This window comes from Talpa europaea (assembly GCF_964194135.1).
Source record: "Talpa europaea genome assembly, chromosome: 7".
Lineage (NCBI taxonomy): Eukaryota > Metazoa > Chordata > Mammalia > Eulipotyphla > Talpidae > Talpa > Talpa europaea.
The window spans coordinates 4855877-4879218 of NC_140074.1; the positions used below are offsets into that span (position 1 = coordinate 4855877).

At 58.1% G+C, this 23342-nt stretch overlaps 1 protein-coding gene across 8 annotated transcripts in view; it reads right to left on the reverse strand.

Moving 5' to 3' along the window:
- DNM1 (dynamin 1) overlaps nucleotides 1-21787 on the reverse strand; it is a gene marked incomplete at both ends in the record, with an annotated part of 41025 nt that extends 19238 nt beyond the window's left edge. For 4 of the 8 annotated variants that reach the window (XM_084238439.1, XM_084238435.1, XM_084238436.1 and 1 more), the window contains 10 exons: nucleotides 3234-3372; nucleotides 6108-6175; nucleotides 6343-6478; nucleotides 6589-6731; nucleotides 7678-7838; nucleotides 7926-8024; nucleotides 8277-8480; nucleotides 8716-8865; nucleotides 9114-9187; nucleotides 21627-21787. In XM_084238439.1, coding sequence (XP_084094565.1) covers nucleotides 3234-3372; nucleotides 6108-6175; nucleotides 6343-6478; nucleotides 6589-6731; nucleotides 7678-7838; nucleotides 7926-8024; nucleotides 8277-8480; nucleotides 8716-8865; nucleotides 9114-9187; nucleotides 21627-21787 — 1335 coding nt within the window. Of the gene's footprint in view, nucleotides 1-3233; nucleotides 3373-4974; nucleotides 5114-6107; nucleotides 6176-6342; nucleotides 6479-6588; nucleotides 6732-7677; nucleotides 7839-7925; nucleotides 8025-8276; nucleotides 8481-8715; nucleotides 8866-9113; nucleotides 9188-21626 lie in introns of all 8 variants that reach the window. The other 4 variants (XM_084238437.1, XM_084238434.1, XM_084238438.1 and 1 more) reach the window with 1 other exon arrangement.
- Nucleotides 21788-23342: the final 1555 nt, after the last annotated feature.

Sequence of the window (23342 nt, forward strand, 5' to 3'; positions counted from 1 at the left end):
GGGAGGGGAGCGAGGAGGGAGCAATTTGCCAAAGAGCACGACCAGTTCTCCCACTAACCGCCTGCGTGTGACACTGTCAAGTTTTCCACGTGTCACACATGGCAGGGCAGCCTCCGCCCCTTTGAGAAGTTCTGTTCCCTTTGAGCATCTTTTTCCATTCTGGCGGCCTCTGGGCATTTCCAGGACTTATAGCCAGTTTTTAAAATGGAACTTTTCTCTCTCAGTCCTTGGCTGAGCATGGCGGGCAGCCTGGAGCTTCCTGGTTATGGCCCAGGAGTGCAGGCCTGGGAGCCACGGGACTCTGGGGTCAAAGCCAGCCTCTGTCCTGCCGACTCCCCTTAGAAAAGTGACTGACCTCGCTAGGCCTTAGCTGTGCCATGTGTAGGATGGGGCAGTAAGGGCACCTCCCCTTTCAGGGGTGTTGAGAGGGCTGAGTGGTACATCCACACTCGACATCAAACTCCAGATTTATCCAGAGGTGAAAACTCTCATCCCAGCAGAGCCAGGAGTTATTAGAATTGAATAATTATACCAAAAGAGTGGTTTGCTAAGTTTAAAAAATTTGGGGAGGAAAAAAAAGATGAAGATGGGAAACTCTATTGTAAAGAAAAAAATTCTACCTATTAAATAAATTGAGGGAAACTTTTTAATATAAAAGCTTCCCTTTTTGAAGTTTTCGTCAATCGAATTTTCCCTGCTCTCAAAAATCAAACTCACCTTAAGTTATTTGACCATGACTAAAATTTGTGAAGTAGAAAAGGAAAAATTCCTATATTCCTTGTCCTCTCTTAAAATAATGGTTAGCAGTGCCTTTGGGGTTTTATCATTCATATACATCCCCCCAAACATTACACATTCTTTTCAGAAAACTGTTTCCCCTCCACCCCCACAATACTTTGTAGAGGGGCATGTGAATATATATCCCTTGCCTTTAAACAGCTAGAGTCTTCCATTGTGTGTGATACTTTCTATAATCAATCCCCTCTGGGTCGATATCTGGGTTGTTTCCAAAATTTTACCATTTATAGTAATTACTGCTTTTCCTTTTGGAATGCAATTCAGCAAAGTGTTTCATGTCTTTGAAATATTTTATATCTAGTAACGAATCTTCTAGGAATCTATCCTGGGGATATAATCCTAGAGAAAGAAAAAGAAAATCCTTTATACACAAAGATGTTCACTCCTTGGTTATTTATAACATTGGAAAACTGAGGTGATTCAAATGTTTGCCAACAAGAAAGTGGTTAAGTAAACTGTGAAAAATCCATTCATTAAAATAGTATGCAATCATTAAAAATGTTCCTGTAGACTAGGTAATACATCCCCAAATATATGTTATTAAGAGAAAAAACAGGATGTTAGTATATCCAATGTAGTTTCCTAACAAAGTAAATAAACCTATGTATAGAAAAAAAGATTTGGAGGAATAAATTGGTGAAAGCTTTTTAGAAAGGAAACTTGCAGAAGTCATCAAAAATGTGAATGCTCATAGCCACTGATAAGGCCATGCCCGAGCTAGAAATCTGCCCTAATGAAACAATAGGATAAGTACTACAAATATTTCTGTTGGGATGTTAACTATAACACTGTTTGAACGAGAAAAAAATTGAAACAACCTAAATACCTGTCAATAGGATACTGAATTGTGGCACATTTCTATGATGGAATACTATCCAGCAGTTCTAGGGCACCATCTTTTATGGAGCTATCTATGAGGAGTCCAGCAGACACTGCGCAGTAAAAAGGACATGTTCATGGCCCAGTATGTGTCATGTGATCTCATTTAGGTTAAAACTGGTACAATTTGTAAATACTTAGAAAGGTTATCTCCAGGGTTGTGGGATTATAGGGACTTTTGCTTTCTGTGTGCTGTCTGAACAGTTTTATAACAATCATGTGTGCTCAGAACAAAACCAATACTGTTCTATTTCAATTTTTACAAAAAGAACAGCCCTTACAGGAAATGTACAGAGAGCTCCATAGTACCTCTCTGAAAAGGGACATTTGGTGCCTCTTTTTTTTTTTTTTACTCTGGTATTTTCCAAATTTTTTTGGAATTGAGAATGCATTATTTTTATAATGAGAAAACGAAGTTATTTTTATTTAGCATATCTTGTCTTCTTTTGTAAAGAAAATCAAGGCAGCCTAAAATAAACTTGGTATTTCCAAAACATTAACAAAAGGATTATTGCTGCTCTGCATTCATAAGGCGGGGGGGACCAGGAGGAACTCTAGGCAGTGGGGAGACCTGCCCACATGCTATTCCACCTGGAACAGGCACTGAGTGGATCTACTTTGCTTAACCCATCCCCTCTGGGCACCAGAGTAGGCAAAAGTGAGACAGGACAGGGGAAGGGCAAGAAAATGATGATACTTATTTGAAACATGAAGTTAAGCAGATGTGCCGCCGCCCCCAGCACCAGGAGCTTTTTCAGGTACAGGTGAGGCTGGGCTCTCTCCCAGACAGTCTGATTCATTTGAATTTTGGGCATCTGAATTCTGGAAAGGCACCTCCTCCACAATTGATTCTCATGCACTCCCCTGGGAAGGACTGTTTCAAGCGATCTGGCTAAATAGCCTCAAAATGCCCAAAAGTAGACAGAAAGGAAAAAGGCATCAAAAAGGTCACAGATGACTCAAAAGAGGCTGTCCCTGTGGAACACGGGTGGATTACCGTAGCGCAAGTAATCCACAGACGCTTTCAGGCAAATTGGTTCTGAGGCACTGGGATAGCTCCCCCACCCCAGGAGGCCCCGATTTCAGATTCCATCCCTTGGCCTCCCTAAATCTAAATTCCACTACTCTGCTTTTCCTTTCTGAGACTGTTTTACCATCTGTAAAGGGGAAGTAACACTGCCCCCTCCTTAGGGTTGTCAAGGGATTAGGTCAGCCAGCAAGGGCAAACTTAGTTCAGGGCTTGGCACATAGTAGGTGCTCAATCAACAGGGACCAACCCCTGGTGCTCGCCACCATCCTTGTCATGCTCATCGCTGTAAAGGGGCCGCTGACGGAGCCTGGGTCGGAGCCAGTCTTCTGGCAGAAACAGCCTGCGGGGACGGTGAGCGCGAGCAGACCCAGCTGCATCAGCTGGCCGAAACCTCGGGGTCAGGGGTCACCCGGCCAGCATGGGTGTCTGGGACCACGTGGGTGACCAGCGGATGGCTCTGCCCACCGGAGGCCGTGGCCAAGAGGAAGGGCCAGCCCGGCCCGGCCCGCCCAGGCGGCCCTCGTACCTTTTCGCTACACTTTCTGATGGTGGTCGTGAGCTCACTGACTACCATATCCACACACTTGATACTGGGCTCTTTGAGCTTCTGCACCTGCTTTTTCACTGTGGCTTCAAAAGCGAGGTCAGGTGTGAAGAGGCCCGTCCTGCACCCGGGGAGGAGGGAGGGACAGGAGGAGGAGCGGCCGTGGTCGGCGGGAGGAGGGGAGTGAAAGCCAAGCGGGCCGGGTTCAAGGGGTGGAGGAGGATGGCACAGGCATGGGGGAGAGAGAGAGACACCGACACAGAGAAAGAGAGAGAGAACAGAAGACAATGTGAGCGTGGGACCCGACCCTCCCTACCGCCACCCGGGTCGGCACCTCCCCGGGGCTCTGCGGGCATGGGTGGGGTGGTGCCAGGGGACCGAGCCCCTGTTCCATCCAAGCCCCTTCCTGAGTTCAGATCCTCTCCCGAGCCTTGCCTCCCACCCTCACTCTCCAGCTGCACTGAGTCTGCTGCCCTCTGCTCTTTTCCAAAGCCATCTTTGTCACCGCCTCGGGTCCTCCTAAGGGACTGACCCAGGCCAGGATCCCACCCTCCCGGTCTGTTCAATTCCAGGTTTCCCAGTGCCTCCTGCATTCACTTCATCCTGACTCCAAAGCCCAGGACCGTTCCCTACCTCCATCAGGGTGGCTGCATCCAGTTGCCCAGGCCGCACACTGCACAACTCCAGGGGGCCCCATCTGCACAGGTTGCGGTGCAGATGACGCCTCCTGGAGTCACAGCAGAGCTGCCTGACCTCCATTCTCCAGCTCCCTGCTCGACTCCTGCCCTTCCCTTTCCCCTCAAGGGGCATCCTCTGCCTCTCTTCCAAGGGGGCCTGGAGGAACTCGGCTCAGAAAGACAGAATGAGAGAGAAGAGGAAAGACAGAGAGAGTGGCGGTGGTGATAGGGAGGGGCCAAGGCAGCAGTGGGGTGGGGAAGGGAAGGGATGCTGGGGAGTGGAATCCAACGAGCACTGAACTTGGAGTCCAAAGACTTGGCTTCAGGCCACAGCTCTGCCACCTGCTAGCTGGTGTGACCTCGGGCCAAGCACTTATCTCTTGAGCCTCAGTTTTTCTGCTGCGAAATGGGTGCCTAGTCCTGATCCAGCCCTGCTCTCCCTGAGTGACTGTGAGGCTCAGTGGCAGAGCAGACGGAAGAGGGCTCTGTCCCTGGAGGGCCAGCTGTGGATGGAGGGGAGGGGAGGGTCCTCAGTGCGGGCCGGAGGCGGGTGGGGTGAGAATGGGGAGGATGAGGATGGAGAGGAGTCAGGATACCTGCTAGACTTAGACTCTCAGCACCCCCTGCCCATCCAGGGCCCCAGATAGCAGCCAAGTATGTCACCTATCTCAGGGCCAAGGTTTTCCCAACACCCTTCCCTGGAGTCCCCGAAGATGACCCTCCCTCTGAGGCAGGGAGGGGGCTCTGGGTACCCTCAGGTCTGTTCTCCTGGAGCTGGGGGGCGCTCGGTAGGCTCTCATGGTAAACAGCCCCCATCACACCCATCTTACCAATGTCTGATCCCTGGATCCTCCCAGGGCCTGGGGGCCAGGGGGTAGGTGAGGCCCGCTCCAAGAGCCCCCCTGTCCTGGTCTGTGATGCCTGTCTCCCCCACCCCGCTGAGGTCTGTACATGCTACCGAGGAGCAGTCGGGGGCGTGGGGAGGGAGCGCCTGGCAGCAGTGCAGGACGGGGGCAGAGGCGGGGCTGGCCCAGGCTGCGGGTTACCTTCTTGGTGCACTGTCTAACGGTGCTGATTAGCTCCGAGATAACCATGTCCACACACTTGAGACACGGTTCTCGGATCTTCTTCACCTGCTTTTTCACAATGGTCTCAAAGGCCATGTCTGGGGTAAAGAGCCCCGTTCTGAACGCCCGGAGCGGGAGAAGGGCACAGTGTCACAGGCCAGCTCCTGCCAGGAGTGCCAGGCCAGGGCCCTGCCCCAACCCCCGAGCTCTGCCCTTGAGGTCCTCCCGCTACCCCGCTTGGGCTTCAGTGTCCCCATCTGTCAAACAGGTGGGAGCGGTTCTAAGGAAGGACATGCTCTTGATGCTGTTTGGGGCAAGACCCGTATCTGTCCTGCTGTATGTGTCCTGCTTCCTCTATTCATAAAAGAGTTTCTATGACCAGAAATGGGTTGGAAATTGCCCAAACTGGCTTCTCTGCAAGAGCCTTTCCTGGAGCAGTGCACTGTATTTTAAGACTGGGAGGGAGCGTTTGTTCCCTGTGCCTTGGCCAATGGAGTTATCAGTCTGGAAACTGCATTCTAAACCTTGGAATGAAATGTGCCTGAGAGCCGGGGCCTCTTGGTTTTGTTCACTGCCTGGCACCTGGAGGGACTGGCTTTCCTTGTGAAAGCAGACAGTGGAAATCTGGGCTCTGGAAGGGGCTTAAGCTTTTAAGGAACAGTCTGTTTCCCAGTCCCCATGCTGCTCCACAGGCCTTGGGATCAGCTAGGAAGGAAGTAGGCTAACGGGACTGTGGGAAGCTCTGGAGCATGGGGAGGCCCTGGTCTGTCATAAAAGGGCACAGGCCAGCACCCCGCGGCTCTGGACCGCGTCACAGTCCCCTGGATAGGACTGAGGAGTCTCTCCCCCGGGCACAGTCCGGGCACTCATGCTAGAGGGGCTTCCCTGGCCACCTGTGTCCTGGGCTCTTCCCGGCTGTGCAGCCTCCAGGCCCTGTCCCAGGGACAGCAAAGGAGGGTACCACTGCCCCCAGCCCGAGCCTGTAGAGCTGGAAAGTCGGTGCTGAGGAAACTGGGGACCGGGCTCTTGTCCTTCATCACAACCTGTACCTCTGCCCTGGACCCTCCCTGCCTGCTAGGGCTCAAGCCCCTCTCCCTGGCCCCAATACATGCCTAATGCCATGGATATTCTTGATGGCGTAGCTGATCTCTTTTCGGAGCTCCTTCTCATCAAACTCCATCTGTGCAGGAGAGCAAGAGACGGCTGGTCAGGGCTTGGCCCAGCCACGGGGGTAGGTCAGCACAGGGCCTGCCCCACTCCCAGGCCGATTCCAGCCTCTGGTGGGGACACATCGAGGGTGAGAGTCCTGGTGGCCAGGTGGAGTCGTGGCCTGGGAGCCTGCCCTACCTTCACCAGCTCGAAGGGGAAGCGCTCGTGGAAGATGCGGTTGATGCGGGCTCCCCCGGACAGTTCGTAAGTGTCGATCTGGTCCCCTGAGCCCTCGATGCGCTTCTCAAAGTCCACAGCGAACTGCTGGACCATCCTGGGGGGAGAGCAGTGTGCTGCGGGTGGCGAGTGGAGGCAGGCAGCCCCGGGAGGGCTCTGTACTGAGGCTGGGGAGGGGGTGCAGGGGGGTGTTGGGGAGAGCCTCACTGCAGCAGGGCCTTGGTCTTGCGCGATGGGTCATCAGGACGGAAGTTCTTGTACTCGTCCACCTCCTTCTCAATGGACAGCAGCTGGCTCTGTAGCTTGTTTCGCAGCCCCGGCAGTGTGTCCCGGATGTGGTTGGTCAGTTGCTGTGAGTGGGGGTGAGACAAGGCCATAGTCACAAACCCAGATGCCCACAGGACCAGGCAGGGACCAGGAGGCCAGAGGACTGTGTGGATATGCTGCAATCAGAGCTACCGAGGGCAGCCACAGCCCTGCCCACTGTTGCCCAGCCTGCTGAACGAAAGCTGCCTGGGGCAGGGCCTGGCATCTGGTAGGTGCCCACTGAGTGTATTAACTGAATGAATAAGTCAATTTTCAATAGAAGCCAGAAATCTAGATTTTAATTTGAAATTCCCTGACTTGACTAACTCAATATTTTTGGATTCTATGAGGGCCAAATGAAATGAATCAGGGACAGCAGAGGAGAGATTCTCAAGTAATGGGGCTCATCCTGTCTACGTCCTCACACACATCTCAGAGAGTGGGGTGGGGGAGTCTCAGCAGATGTGTGACTAAGCTGGGATTGAAGTCCAGGTATGTGGCCTCCAGAGTCCATGATTCTGCCTTTATGCTGTAGTGTTCCCCTCCCATCACGCACACACACATACACACCCCCCCCCACACACACACACCTCCATTCCAGATGGAGAACCTCCATTCCAAATGGGGAAACACTCTAGGGAAGTGCCTGGGATGACCTGTCCTCATCTGAGGTCAGCCTCTCCCCATTCCAAAATCAAGGCCTTCGGCCAAGTGCTCTCCAATCCTGGCCCCCAAACCCAAACCCTCATCAGAGCTGCCCTCCACATAGGGAGAGGGTCTCCTCTCCACGTGAAGGATCACAGGGGTCCCCTCCCAGGTCCTGGCAGGGCAGGGTCAGCAGAACTCTGCTGCTACCGCTGGGTTTCGTTTTGTCCACCTGCACAATGGTCACGCTAACCTCTGCTGGTCACACTCATGAAAATACACTGAAATGGTTCTGCTATCATCTGGCTTCCCCAGGCCTCCCCTGGCCTCCTCCCGCACCCCTACCTGGTTGAGGACTTTCTGCAGGTAGGGTGTGCCCATGCGGTCCGCCAAGTGGCGGTAGGAGGGGTGGGAGAGGAAGAACTTGCGTTCAGCAGCCAAGGCAGCTGTAATGTCCTTTTTGCCGTCGATGTCCTTCTGGCTCCGGTTCACCACCCCTATGTAGCCTGTGGAGGGGGTTGAGGTCAGGACACCAGGCTGCGGGGGTGGGGGATGCAGGGAAGGGCGGTGGAGGACCAGGGTGGTCTGCCTACCTCTGCGCAAGGGGAGCAGCTTGTTCTCCAGCACATCTCGGGCATCAGTGCCCTCGTCCATCAGGTCCAGCTTGGTGATGACCCCAATGGTGCGCTGACCTGGTGGGCAGCAAGAAGTTGACATCTACACTCGCCCTCACACAGGAGACCCCATGAGCTCCCACCCAACCTGCTCCCACCCTGCCCACTCCCGCCCTCACCTCTGCCCTTCTGCCTCATTCACTGTCCAGAGTGGCCAAGATGACCTTTAGATCTGATCCCTCCGCTACTGACTCAGACCCTCCAGTGGCTCCTTCTACACTGAGGGTGACCTCCCCGGCCTTGGGTTTCCCATTCCCGGGTGGAATCTACCCTGAGGGTCCACCTCCTTGGCGATCTTGAGGGCATCGGAGTTGGCCAGGTCGGAGTTGGCCGGGGACACAGCCAGGATGAGACAGTTCTCCTTGGTGACGAACTGCATCAGCATGTCCCGTATCTGGAACTCGATATCAGCAGGTTGGTCCCCCACCGGGACCTTGGTCATTCCGGGAAGGTCCACGAGGGTCAGGTTCAGTACTGGACAGGGGGGAGAGAGGGTGGGCTCAAGGCGAGGGGCGTGGCAGTGGGCGGGGAAATGAAGGCCAGGCTGAGCGAGGGTCCACAGGGGAGCGGCCAGAGGTGGGCGGGGTTGGGGAAGAGCAGTCGCCAGAGAGGCAGCGCCTTGGGGGCGTGGCTAGGGTGGGCGGAGTCTTGCGCTGGGCGGGGCTAAGCGAGGGATGCCGAGGTCGGGGGCGGGGCCTGGTGTCCTCACCGTGGGGCGAGTAGACGCGGAGGTTGATGGGCACCGGCGAGATGCCCTTGTTGGTGCCAGTGACCCGGTCGGTTTCAGCCTCGATCTCCAGACGCACCTCCTCAAAGTCGGTGAATTTCTTCCCCTTGCAGTGCAGGAACTCGGCATACTCTGCCGGCAAAGTAGCCATTATGGTCTGGAACCCAAACTGATGAAGGCGAAGCCCGCCCCCCCTGCCCTGCTACACACACACACAAACACTGCATCTCCCAACTCCCCAACGAACACCATGTCTCTGCTAGGCATTTTTATCCCCACCGTCCAGATGGGGAATCTGGGGCCAAAATCACACAGCAAGCAAGTTGCACGGTTAGCTGGGCCCCTTCCTCGGGGCAGGGTTGGGGGTGGAGGGCACATACCTGTGGTGGCATTGACCAGCTGCAGGACCAGGGGCCTTCGGGTGACAATGCCAGATCCTCGGGGCAGGAAGTCCCTGCAGTGAGTTGGGGGTGGGAGGAAGGTCAGGTCTGAGGAGACTCCCTCTGTCTGAGGGGTGCCTGGCCTTGGAAGCTCCAGAGCTCCCCAAATGTCCTTCGAAATTCCTTAACCCAAGGGTTTCAGGACAATAAGGGGAGGTAGCAGCTGAGAAAGGCAGGAAGCACCTCCTCCAAGTGCCCTGGGTCACAGAATTTATGCATCTGAACTGCCAGGAGGTAAGATTAACATCCCCAGACCTCTCTCATGCAAGTCCTGTGTTGGTTCTGAGTCAACAGTAAGTAAGTTCTGCTTCAAAGGAGTCATTCCATTCAGCTCAGGAGAAATTGAGGCACAGGGCATCCCCTATGCCCAAGTGTCCCGTGGCCACAGAGTGGATCCAAGGAAACAGAGCTGTACTTTCTCCCCTCCCTTCCGCTGTGGGGAAGGGCAGCATCTCACTTCCCCTTCCCTGGGCCCCATCTGGCTGTGGTTGAGGAAAAGCGGGTTTGGGGGTAGAAGGAGGCTAGGAAAAGAAGTCACGATTCCTAAGTGTCTTTGTGGGCGACACCTCAGGGACTCCACAAAAGTCCCGTGATTAGCCCCATTTTACAGGTGGGGAAACTGAGGCCCAGAGGTGTTCAGGTCGCACAGTGAGAACCTAGCAGAGCTGACCCTGGGCCTAGAGCTTTTCAACTCTTCCTTGAAAGCACCACGCAGACCCAGGCTTTGAAAGGCTGGACAAGGGGTCCCACAGGCTCCCCAGCCCCCAGCCATGACAGTCTACACCTCAGCATCTGCTCACGCCACGTCAACCCCAGCAGTCCTTTTGGCTGACTCTGCAAGTACAATTCACTCTGCCCTGTCGGCCACTCTCTTCTCCCCACCCAGGCTGGCAGAAGCCTGAGGGTGGAGGCCTCTTCAGGGAATCCATGGTCTTGGGAGCCCAGAACCCAGGAAAGAAGGAGCAGGCCAGAGCCTGGGGGCCATAGAAACCAGGCCTGCCACCTCATTTGTGGAGAAGCACGTGGAGGCCCCTGTTCTACAGGGCAGGGGCAGAGCCAGAGCTCCAGCCCAGGGCTGGACCCAGAATCACCCTGGGGCCAGGGGTCCTGGGGCCAACAGAGGAGATCTAGGCTCTTGGGTCAAGGTCTCCTCCCTGTCCTCGCCCTCCCCATGTCCAGGGAGAGCCTTGCCTATGGGGAAGAGTCGACCATTTCAATGGGGAAGGAAACCGATGATAAATCCTGCGTTTATTCATCATTTCTGGGTGCTAGGCAAGCACTTTTCATTTTTGCAAGACTGAGCTTCCCAAGGGCCGGCTAGCGTCTTCCCGGCCCCCACAGCACCCCAGAACCCACACAGGCTTCGCACAGCAGAGGTATTTCATACACGCTGACTCCCTCACCAGCTGAAATGGAAATTACCATTTCACAGGTGAGGCCCCTGAGGCTCAGAGAGGTGAAGCAGCCAGTATGGGGTCACCGGTCAGGGACAGGGACGGCAGAGCTAGGTTCGAACTAGGTTCCGACAAGTCTGTTGCACACCAGAGCCTGGGAACTGCCTGGTCAAACCCTGCTGCCCCCTAAGCCAGACAGGTTTTTTTACGTAACTCGATTGAATCCCGTCGAGGACATTGTCAGGAGCAGCTGCTCCGTGCCTGGCCCTGTGCTGGGCCCTGGGGATGGGAGAGCATGAGTCAGACGGCTCCCCACCCGAGGAGCTTGCAGCGTGGAGGGGAGACAGACGAGTAAACAGATAACGCGATGCAGTGTGACATGTACTGGAACGGAGGCGCGCCAGGCAGCACCGAGAGGGGGTGATTCACTGGGGGCGGGGGCTTCCTGTCTCTCCCGTCCTTGATTCACTGACTCCTTTGGGGGATGACCCCCTAGGTTTAGAGATCCCCCAGGGCTGCGGAGATAGGACATCTGTTTTCACAGAGGCTGAGGTGGGCTGGGGTCCTAGGGTCCACCCTCTTCCCCACCAACTCCTCACCCAGCAATACCATGGCAACTGCAGTTGCTATGGCAACTGCAGGAGGGGCTGGGAAGGATGGGACTCCCCACAGAGAGCCCCCCACGCAGAGAGGTGGACCTTTCCTAGAACTCTTTCCTGAGAGGCCTCCCCCGGCACAGATGGCCCCACTCGGCCCCTGGCGGGCTTGAGGGATGCACAGAGGGTGCAGGGAGCTCAGGGCCCAGCTGGAGGGGTGGTCGGGGGTCTGGGCCATCCTGCCCTAAGTCACTGCTTCCCCGGGGCTACTGAAAGGACAAGCAGTTTAAGGGAAGTGATCATCACAGAGGGCAGGGCCATGTTGGGGGCAGAGCCCCTCCTCAGACTGTGTTGGGGTGGGGAAATGCCCCATCTCTCATCTCTGCCATGGCCTGGGTTCTCAAAGTGAGGCAAAGTGTGGCTGCGGCAGCAACCCCTGGGCAATGCCTTAAAGTACGCATTCTTCAGCCATTTTAACTTGGCTGGAATCTTGGGGGACAGGGAGGGAAGGAGGGAGTCTGGATCTTCAACACAACGGTTATTCTCATGTTCCCTTTCAAGTTTAAGGATCACTGACTTAGTATTTAAGAGCCGGTGCCCAGCAGTGGGTTCGAATCCCCCCCTCAGCCATTCCCAGGGTTCGTGTCCTGCTCTGTACCTCACGCTCCTCAGCCACAAACCAACCTCGCACAGCCAGTGCAAGTGCCTGTACACGTCTGTGTACACGGACGTGTGTGCATGAACATGTACCTGCATGTACATGTGGCTGCAGAAAGAGCCTGGTCCGTGCCTGCACATAGTAGGCACTCAGCTGCATCCCCGCAGGCTTGAGCACGGATGTTACACAACCCTCCTCTGTGCTGAGCTGGGTCTGGGGATTCTGACCCCAAGACACTGGATGGAAATCATTGTCCAAGGGCAGGACAGAGGCCCAGGGAGGGCAGGGAGCTCCCACACAGCGAAGGGAGAGGTGGCCCAGGCAGGACCAGGAACCCGGAGTGCTCTGTCCGGCCCTGTGCCTGCTTAGGCTGCTCAAGCCCCTTGGTGCCTAGGTCAGACTGTGTGCTTCGCCCCTGCCGGTTCCCCGTGCCTGGCACTGTCTGGCACACAGTAGGTGCTCAGGCAACGAGTAGGGCTCAGACTCTGTAGGTTCCTTGCACCCAGACACACTGCCTGCAGTCACTGTCCAAGTGGACTTAGCACCTCCCCAATGGGGATTTGGGTCTGACCCAGCCTCCAGCTAATGCACCCCCACCCCGGTAGCTTCTACCCCCCAACAGCACCTCTTCAGGCTGAGGGAGGACAGAACAGATGCCCAGAGGAAAGTGTTGGGCCCACCAGGCTTGGTGGCTGTGTGGGAGGGCTGCGTGGTGCCACGCCAGCTCTCCCGACTTTATTCTGGGCAGATGGTGGTTTCCTGGGGAGGCCTCGCCTCACCATCTGCAGAGGCACCTTCAAACCTGAAGCACAGAGAGGGTGAAATAAACACCTCTCAGGACCTCCCAACGCCACACACTTCCTGATGGAATTGCTACTGTCACCCCCAAAGGGGTCTGGAGATGGCAGTGACCCCCACTCTTACTTGAGAACCTGAGATCTGGGGTCAGAACTCAGGGACCCTGGTCCCCAGGTCCTGTTGAATGCAAATGACGACAGAAAGTGGCGTGCTCGCTCTGGCATGGGCCCAGGGGCGGTGACTCTTCTGGGTTTCCTGTTTGTTGGGCTCTGGTGTCAGGCCTCACGCTGAATGTCCATGCTGGCAAGTAGGAGCTGTGTGCTGTGGACAAATGACCAGACCTCTCTGAGCCGTTTCCACATCAGGAAAATGTAACTTATACATTGAGGCTTATATAAGTTAATGCCTGAATAAATGGAAGCTGCTACGATTACAAATAAACTATTGAACAAGCTGAGAACACCGGCTAGGCTGCCATTACCACGTCGCCCAAGGGTGCAGCAGGGAGAGGACTAGAAGGTGGGTCTCTTAGGGGCTGGCCAGAAGAATAGATCCGTGAACTGGGCTATTTCCAGCCAGATCTTTCCCCTGGAGGCAGAAGGCGAGGGGGCTGAGGGCTCAGAGGTGTCCTCAGGAGCAGGGAGCTGGGCAGGGCGAGCAGGTGGTTGGGCCAAGAAATACAGGAGGAGGAGGTGAGGCTGCCTCCAGGCAACAAGTCCCTCTCTGTTCCTGCAGCCCTGGGAGGACTGAGGGGCCCCACTCACACAGCCCATGAATTTCCAGCTGAGGTTGAACATTTCAGAGCAATCCCAGCCTCGCCTCCCCTGAGGCACTGATGTTTTGAGAGCCGGGACTGGGCTGCTCCTGTTTACCACGGCTCCCAGCACCCAGCACAGAACGAGGTATAAAGTGGGCACATGTAGACCAAAGAATGATTTTTCCGGGCCTCCCTGTTGGCACAGGAGTTAAATTCTCAGTGCTATCAAGCTATCGCCAGCCACTGCTGCACGAGTTCAATCCCCGGCCAAGGAGGTGACCCAGATGGCGCAGCAGACCTCTCCTATCTCCCCGCCGCTCCCCTCAGCAGTGTATTTCAGTACATTGGCCTGTTCTGCTCCCAACTCTATCTCTGGTGAATCCTCTCACCCCCACACCGCTGGCCTGCACCCCAGCTCTTGTATGTATAAATAAGTCTTAAAAAAAGGGGGGCCTCCCTGGTGGCGCAGTAGGTTGAGTGCAATGCTGTGAAGCTGTTCGCAGCCTCTGCAGCGCAGATTCGATCCCGGCCGGCCAGGGAGAAACCCACATGGCACGGCAGACCTCTCCTGTCTTGCCCGCTGCTCCCCTCCGCAGTGTCTTCAGTCGGTCTGCCTGTTCTGCTCCCGGCTCTGTCTCTGGTGAATTCTCTCACCCTCCCGTGCCTCTGACCTGTACCCCAGTCCTTGTATAAATAAATAAATCTTTTAAAAAAAAAGAGCTAAAATCTTCCAGTTGCTAAAAGCAGTCTGGTGTCCGTCATTCACTGCCAGGGACATCAAAAAAAAAAAAAGGATGATTTTTCCCACCATCACCAGCACCTCATCACAGATGTGGACCCTAAGGTGCAAAAAGGGGAGAGGGTCTTGCCCAAGCTGACAATGTGTGCTGGTGACGGGCAGACAGGGGCCCGGAATCCCCCGAAGCAGAGCACGGGGCTCGCCCCAGTCACCGCCGCTAGAAAATCCGCGATTTCCTTCCTCTCGATCCTTCCAGCCTTCCTACCTTTGTTCCCTGCCTCCCTCCCTCAAGTGTTGATGACTCTATATTTTCAAAATGGAAATAGATTTCTCTTTTGCACCCTACTTTAAAAAAATCATATGTTCTCCCTTTGAAAAAAATTTCACAGAAAACATAAGATATGAAAAAAGGAAAAACCAGCCGTCACCCCCGGCCCTGGGGCTCCCCAGGCGAGCACCTTCTCCTCGACAGTGGCCCTCCTGGCGGCCACCGGTGAGCGGCTGGCTGCTGGCCAGGGATCTGCCCAGGGCTTCAGCATCTGCGTGGTGGCGAGGCTTCTCTTCGGGGTGAAGGAAGAGTTCTTAAATTAGATTGTGATGATGGTTGCACAACTCTGTAAATATCCTAACAATCCTTGAATTGGGCTCTAAAACCGGGTGAATTTTAAGGCGTGTAAATTAGTCCTCAACAAAGTCGTTGAAGAAAGCTGCATCCTCTGGGTTGATGCTCGCAGAGCTGCGAGGGGCCCTTGGCCAGTTCCGCCCCCCTCCCCCCCTCGCAGGCGACCCCACAGGCCTTCAAGCAGAGGGGGCAGATTAGTAAGCCATGGCATGGACGAGGAGAGGCAAGAGAGGGGCTACCCCAGGTGCTAGGGTGGTGCGGCCAAGGTGAGGGAGGGTGGATTAGGGACAGAAGCCACAGAGTTGGCGCGGACCGGACAGCAAGGATGACTGAGGAGGAGCCGATCGTGGGTCTCTCCAGGGCACCGGAAGAGGCCAGTTAGGAGCCTGTCTTGAATACCGTCCAAGGCCAAGGCGCCTCTCTTGCCTGTTGCCTGTGGTAATTTCAAGTTGCCTGAGCTGATTTCTCCAAACAGGTCTTGTCCCTTAGCCAGATTCCAGTTCAGGGAGGGGGAGGGGACCAGGGAAACGCCAGCGAGCAGAGAAGCTGAGGCTGTGGACAGGTAGACCCCTGGTGGGGTGAAGGGGTGCACATCACAAGGAGGCAGGAGACCGGTGCTGGCTGCTGTCTTGTCTCTGATTCCATTGCTGTGTGACCTTAGGCAGGTCCCCTGCCCTCTCTGTGCCATTCTGCCATCGGAAAACCTAGGACGATAGTATCTGTTCCTCTTACTAGCAGATTGTTGGTGCCAAGAAGACAATAATCAACACTTCCTGGGGAATCGAGGCCCTGACGCTGAAGCCCAGGTTTCAGGGGGTCCCTCTTTTGTCTCCTCCAGATCCCCCCATGGAGCCAGGGGTGCCCAGGGGCCAAGGGGGGTCCAGCTGGAGTCTGTGCACCCCTACTAGGACAACCGAGGGCCCTGGAATTCCCCATCAAGCCCTTCTCCAGAGTCCCCCTCCTGCAGCTCCCCCCAAGGAGGGTCATCTGTGGGGCCGCAGATGGAGCTGAACTATGAGGACCGGGAAGTCCACATGTGAGCCCAGGAGGCCCCTGTGCTACAGGCTGGAGAGGGAAGAGGCAGGGACATCCTGGGGAGAGGGGCCATCTGTCCTGCCTCCTTACCCGGAGCTCCAATGAGCCGGGAATTCCTTTTTTTTTTTAAGATTTATTTATTTATTTATTTACACATACAAGAACTGGGGTACAGACTAGAGGTGTGGGGGGTGAGAGGATTCATCAGAGACAGAGTGGGGAAGCTGAACAAGTAGATCTACTGAAACACACTGCTGAGGGGAGCAGCGGGAGACAGGAGAGGTCTGCTGTGCCATGTGGGTAGCTCCCTGGTCAGGGATCGAACTCATGCTGCAGTGGCTACGGATTGCTTCATGGTGCTGAGACTTAACCCCTTGTGCCACCAGGGAGGCCTAAGGAGCTGGAAATTCTGCCCTGAGAGCCCCAGCGGCGGGTGTTCAGGTCCGCTGCGGGCAGAGCGCCTATTTAATAGGCCCCTCCCTTTGCTTGATTCACGGTGGAATGTTTGGAGAGAGGCACGTGGGTCTCTGTGTCTGCTCTTGCTCCCAACCTGGTAACATGGGGCCCCAGATGCTTTTCCAGCTCCTGCCCTGCCCCGCACCTGCTGCCCATGCCTTCTTTCCCCTCCGCTCCGACCCTCTAACCCTGGCCCAGGTCTGGGAAACTCAGATCTCCTGGCGCCAGGATCAGATGCCATCTGCCAGGGTCACCTTTCACTCCTTGCTCCTTGGGGCCACCAGGTGTGTGTGTGGGGGAGGGGCTTGGGATGATGTCCCCTGGCCTGGGAAGGGCACCCTCAGCAGGTGGCAGGGGAGGCTCTGGGCACACCGAGGCTGCAGCTGAGTGTGGCTGCCAACAGCCACATGGGGGCAGGGGCTCTGTGGGTGGCGTGACTGTGGCCTCCCCACCTTCCGGGTCTCCCATGGCCTCTGCCACTCTCTCAAGCCGTCTGCCCTTCCGGGTTCTTAGGCCCGCTGAGCTCCCTCTGACCTGGGTCTGCGCAGGTGGGCCCCCACCCCAGGGCATGGCCCCCGCTTGCCCACCAAGTCCCCTTTGCTCAGGTCCAGTTGTAAATGCCCCCTCCTCGGGGGACCCCACGACTCCCCTCCCTTCAGTTTCTGGCTCCTCATGCCCTTCTTCAAACACAACAAGTGAGCTTTTGTGTGGTCTGGCGTCTGTCTGTCCCGCCCAGCTGCGAGCCCCGGGGAGCAGGGAAGGCCGGCTTGTGCACAGCTGTATGCCCGGGGCTGGCACGCTGCAAGTGCCAAGGCCGCGCCGCTTCCCTCTGCCCCTCCAGGCCAGAGACTTTCCACCCAGAGTGTCTCCACTGTCCCCCAATCCTCCTTGAATTCAGCCTCCAGTATGGGGCATGGGACCACTAAGGGGACCCCATGTGTTCCGAGGAAGAGACAGAGCTTACTAGCGGGGCGGGGTGTCCCCCGTCGGAGGGGCTGGACCAGACCAAGAGAGGGGCTCTCGAGGCGAGACCAGCGCGAAGCCCACACTGGGATGAGAATGGGGTGACGAGGCAGGAGGGGAGGCTGAGCCACCCCGAGACTTTGACTCCATACTGTCCCTGGCTCTGGGCAGGGGCTCACTCGCCAGGTCTCCGCCCCACCCCTGCCCGGGATGGAGAGGACCCCCTGCTTCCATCCCCACCCCACCCTGCTTCTCTGGCCCAAAGGGCTTGCCTGTCAGTGTCCCAGTAGGTATGGAACTGTCACGTCCTCTCTGCCAGCCCTTACCCTGGGCACAGAGGGCATCTGCTCCACGCTCACCACAACCCCACAGGGAGGTGCTGTTACTACCCCCATTTTACGAGGAGGAAAGGGCAGAGCAGGTTAAGGAACAGGCCCAAGGTCAAGACAACCCAGATCTCATTCTAGGGGCCGAGTTCCCAGCCCCTCTGCCACATTCCTATTGCCCTTGGCCTCCCCAGGGCCAAGAGGGAGGAAGGGTGGGCACTGTGCGTTTCTCAGCCAGCTGGCCAGGGAGGTGGGGCCTGGAAGCCTGACCGAGGACACCCCAAGGCATGTTGCAGGGAGGGCACCAGGCACCTGCTCTCGAGATGCTGGGGTATCCTGGGGCCCACACAGCTGCTATTTGCACTTACCCCCAAGATGAGCTCATCTACTCTCATGGGTGTAAGCCTCACCCCTACACAGACACGACTTCCAGATTCATCTTTCCAGCCGGCCTTTCCAGCTGCTACCTGACTCGGCTGCTACCTGCCGTCTGAGCCCCCAAGATGCAAGAGGCTCAGGGGCCTCCCTGGTGGTGCAAGGGATTAAACACCGCACTATGAAGCAATCCGCAGCCTCTGCAGCACGAGTTCCATCCCTGGCGAGCCAGGGAGAAACCACATGGCACAGCAGACCTCTCCTGTCTCGCCCGCGGCTCCCCTCAGCAGTGTGTTTCAGTCAATCCGTCTGTTCTGTTCCCCACTCTGTCTCTGGTGAGTCCTCTCACCCCCCACATCTCTGGCCTGTGCCCAACTCTTGTATGCATAAATAAATAAATCTTTAAAAAAAAAAGAAAGAGGCTCAGACGCCTGACCTGCCACCCAGCCTGCACCCCCACTCTGCTCACGGACGCCAACACCCACCCGGGGTCAAAGATGTGACATCCTCCCGGGTCCCCTTCCCTCACTTCCACACCCATCCACCAGCACTTCTGGGGAAACAGTCTCCCAAATCTGTCCTGGACCCCACCTTCTCCTCCTGGCTACTGCTGAAGCCCAGCCCAGACCCCACCACCTCCCGCCACCACAGCCCCCCCCCAGGCACAGGCCCCAGCAACCAGCTCAAGACACTCCCCTTGTGAAAGCTTCTGCCAATGATGAAAACAAACCCAAACTGCCCCCCTAGTCTGAGGGCCTCGCAGACCTGGCCTGGGCCTGGCTCTCTGTTGCCAGGTCCCCTTCCCACCACACACCAGCCGCAGCAGCTGCTGCTCTCTGTGCTTGAGCGCCAGCTCTGTCCTGCCCCAGGGCCTTTGCAGCGGCCTTTCTTCTGCCTAGAAAGCGGCCCCCAGGCAGGTCACGTGCCCTCTCTTCCTTCATTTCTCTCAGATGCCACCCCTTCTCCGGCCTCCCTCTGAAAAGACCCCCCGGCACCCACCACATTCGCCACTAGTCTTCATGCCCCCTCTGGACCTGTGTTTAGTACCTCAGCGCCCCCCCTCAGGAAGGCAAAGCCTTTGTCTTTTCTACCCTCGTCTGCCCAGCGCGGGGGCACCGTGGCCCTTCTCCGCGACTGGCTGTTGAGTGGATGAACCGGCCTCGGTCGCCCCTTCTGTAAAAGGGGGATGGAGAAACAGCGAGGACCCAGACAAGTCCCAGCAGCGGCGGGGCCACCGCCACCGCGGAGCTGACATCGGTGCCCCAGGTGCTCAGAAGTCCTGTCTGGCCGGGAACAGACACTGCTTCCTCAGATGCATTTTCCACTTCCTCTCTCCGGGGGGTTCACTCCCGGGAAGCCCCAGGAGACAACTGTTACCATGCCCACGGGTCTGGGGACCTGGCCCTGGGCAGAGAGGTTGGGAGCCCATGAGGGAGCAGGCGGGGCTGGCGGGGGGCCCCTGAACCTGTTTCCCGCCTGCACACCAACGCTGACTCGCTCACTGGCTTTCATGAGGGCTCACAGTGCTCGCCCGCTCAGCGCTCCCCTGGGGCCCACACTCCTCTGCCTGCCTCCTGGGGACACCCCGCCAAGGGGCACTGGGAGGCGGAGGGCGGCGAGGGGGCCCGGGCTCCTGGGGCAGAGTCCACACCTTGCTCCATCACTTGACAAGCAAACGGACACCCGAGTCACCTTCGCGGGGCTGGCCTGCAGGGCCGCGGACTCCGCCCTCTGCTGGACCGCGAACTCCAAGAGGGCAGGAGCCAGGCCTGTCCTGGCGCACACAGGCCCCCAGCCTAGCGGACATCAGCGCCTCCCTCCCACGTGTTCACAAAGGTCTGGTGCACCAGGAACTCAGGAGCCCCACACCACCTCCCGGGAAGGTCCGCGGCAGCTGCCAGTGCTCCGGGCCCACCGGCCGACACGGACCCCCACCCGCCACCTGCGTGTCCCTTTGGATGCTTCTAGAAGCACCATCCTTCCCAGCTGCGTGACCTTGGGGTAGCCTGCAGCCTGGGGTCTCAGCGTCCCATCTGCAGGAAGGACACGCGGGCACCTGCCTCGGGGGGCCGTGGGGAAGTGTGGTGAGGACACGCGGGAGGGGCGCAGTGGATGGGGCCTGAGGTGCCTTCGCTTCTGCACCCCCTGCCCAGAGCACACAGCCTGGCGCTGAGAGGGACGAAAGCCAGGAGGAGGCCCTGTGCCTGTAAAGAGCCAGACGCCTCTGAGTGACGCCCAATGCCACCTCGAGCCTGAGACCTGGGGGCGTCATTGCCTCCAGGGTCCCCACCCCTCACCCTGACTGCCCTGCCCTGGGGAAGGGGCCCATCTGTGTGTCTCTGTAGCTCTGGGGGTCACGTGAGCAGGCGCCGGGCTCTGCAGAGCCATCCCGGTCCTGGAGAGACAGACGGCCTCCCCCTCTGCTGACCAGATGGGCCCGGCCGCCCCCACTGTGGCTTTCCTACATCCCCCAGACACAGAGCTCCAGGCAGGACCCCTCCCTCTCCGCAGCGGGGCTGGCACTGGGCTTCCGAGCTCGCGGGAGGGGCGGCAACAACCAGCCAGCCCAACTGTCCCCCTAGACAGGGGAGAGTGAGGCTCGGAGGGGGCAAGCGACTTGCCCCAGGGTTCACCACAGAACCCGGCCTGGTCCCAAGACGCCTCCCCGGCCCTGCTGGCCCTCCCCCGCCCCCACCCCAAGCCAGGGCTGCCTCAGCCCTGAAGGTCAGCGGGAGAAAGCTGGGGTGTCTGAAGAGGTGGGGAGGGTGGCGGGGTGGGGAGGTCAGTGTCATTCTCCTGCTCCCCCAGTCTGCCCAGCCCCCACCCGCCTCAGCGCCTGAAAGCGCCATCCTCTCGCTCGCCTTCCCAGCACCCCAAAGCCATCTCTGCGGGCGGTCACGGCCCCGCCTGCCCCTGCACACCCCGGCCCCTCGGTGTCGGGGCTGCCCCCACGCGCGCCACCTGGCCGTCCCGGGCCCGGGGGATCAGGGGCAGGAGGGGGATTAGGTTCTGCAAATGGCTCCCCCTCCCCGCCGTCCTGCCTCCCCGTCTTAGTCATCTCTGCCCTCCGCCTGCTGCCTCCATCACAGTCGCTCCGCCGGGCCAAGGGGGAGCGACGCGACCCGGCGCCCCCCACCCGGGCGGCGAAGGAGCCGGGGCGGCTGCGGGGAGGACCCGGCCGGCGGCGCCCCCGCCCCCCGCCCCCCGCGCCCGCGCCTCCCCCCGCGGCGCTGCGCGGATGGCGGCGGGCGCCGCAGAGGTGTGTGGCGGGGGGAGGCTGCGCTGGTGCCGGTGCCCGCGGGCCGCGTCCTCTCCGGGCTGCGCGCGCGGGGCGCGACCCCCGCCACGGCCCGGGAGCGCCCGGAGGGCGCGTCCCCCACAAAGCCTAGGGTCGGGGGGCCGCCCGGGCTGCGCCCGCCCGAGGATCCGGGGAAGGGAGGCGCTGAGTAATGCAGCCCCTCGTGCCCCCGCGGGGGGTGACCCCGAGCCCGGGTCTCCAGGCGCAGCGCCGGGTCCCGAGCGCGCGGGGCGGAGACGGGGGCGCGATGCCGGCGGGCGACGAGACTGCGTGTGCGGACGCGCGGGGGGCGCCGCCGCCCCCGGGGCTCGGACGCGGGCTCGGGCCGCCCCCCTCGGGCCGGAGGAGGGGGCGCGCCGTCCGCGCGAGCGGCGCCGTCGGGGCGGGGGCCGGGGCCCTGCGCGGGAGTCCGCGCCCCGGGGCGCGCCGCTCCTACCTGCCCACGAAATTCTCGAGCACCGAGCTCTTGCCCGCGCTCTGGCCGCCCACCACGGCGATCTGCGGCAGGTCGAGGTCCGCGTTCTGGCCGATGGCAGAGAAGGCGTCCTGCAGCCGGTTGACCAGCGGGATGAGGTCCTCCATGCCGCGGTTGCCCATGGCTGCGGCGGGCCCCGCGGGCTGCGATCCGGCCGCCGCTCCCGCTCCCGCTCCGGCTGCGGCTCCGGCTCCGGCTCCGGCTCCGCCGCTGCAGCCGCGCGCTCCGACTGCTGCGCCGCCGGCCCCCCGCCCCTCCGGGATCCGCGCGGCGCGCGGCGTGGGGCGCCGCCAGAGGGCGCCCGCGGCACTGCGGGAGGGCCCCACTGCGCACGCGCCTCTCGGAGCACCATGGGGCTTGTAGTTTTCTCCTTCTGCGGCTTTTGGGGCGCTAGAATGGTGTCTGGGGGGCTCGGATGAGGCACCGAAGATGCTCATGCCTGGGCATGGGGGAGTCTCATCCCTAGTACCGGGTCTCTTGGATAGTGATCACGGCCGCTTCACTCCATCTTGCGGACAGGGAAACTGAGGCTTGAAAAGACCACCCTCCTCCAAGGTCACAGTCTCCTCCTGGAGCTCTGTTTGTCCTCCCTGCCTTCTGCTCTAGATTATGGTACCAGGTCATCTCCGGCCTTCTGTCCCTTCCCGCCTTTGGGCCTCATTTTCCCTATTTCTAGCAAGAGAAGGAATCTTAATTCAGCAGACATTTACTGCTCCCCCACTGTAAGTTAGGCCCTGCTCTAAGCCCTGGCCATACAGCAATAAACAAGACCGGCAAAACTTTACCCTCATAGATCTTATATTCAGGCATGGGAGATGCCTGTAAATGAAGAAACTATAAATAAATAGTAAATGAAGTAAATGAAGAAATTATAAATAAATAGTAAAAGCAAAAAATAGTTTATACTGAGAGCAATGGAGGAAGAAGCAGGTGTGGAAAGGTAACTGTGTGGGTGCAAAAAGTCCACTTTAGCCTGGGAGGAATCACAGAGTTTCTCTAAAGAGGCAACATTTAAGAAGAGCCCGCGGCAGCCACAGATAAATCTGGTAGATCATGCCAGGCCCAGTGAATAGCAAGGGCAAAGATCCTGATGCCTGGAAAACCCTGCTTGGGAGAGTGGGGACTTCCTGTCCTAAAAAGTGGCAGTCACTGGGCCTCTCTGGTGGCGCAAGTCTCAGCACTATGAAGCTATCTGCAGCCACTGCAGCAAGAGTTCAATCCCCAGCCAGGGAGCTACCCACATGGCACAGCAGACCTCTCCTGTCTCCCTGCTGCTCCCCTCAGCAGTGTATTTCAATACTTTTGCCTGTTCTACTCCCCTATCTTTCTCTGGTGAATCCTCTCACCCCTCCCACCCTCACCATCTCTGGCCTACACCTTAGCTATTGTATGCATAAATAAATAAATCTTGCCTCAACCATCAGGATGGCGGTAGCCGGTGGGGTTCAAACCCAGGACTCCTGCACTCTGTTTATCCCCTTCACACAGAGACCATGGGGCCCCACCCACCTCTGCATTTAAGGAAGCTAATCTGGATTCTTCGCAAGGAGACGAGGAAAGGGAGGCCAGCTTGCCCTTTGCTTTTAGGGGTCAAGGGTCAGTTCCCTGTGTGGGGACACAGCTAGGAAAGCAGTGGTCTGTGAGAGTGGCCTTGGAGACTGTTATTCACTCACCCAG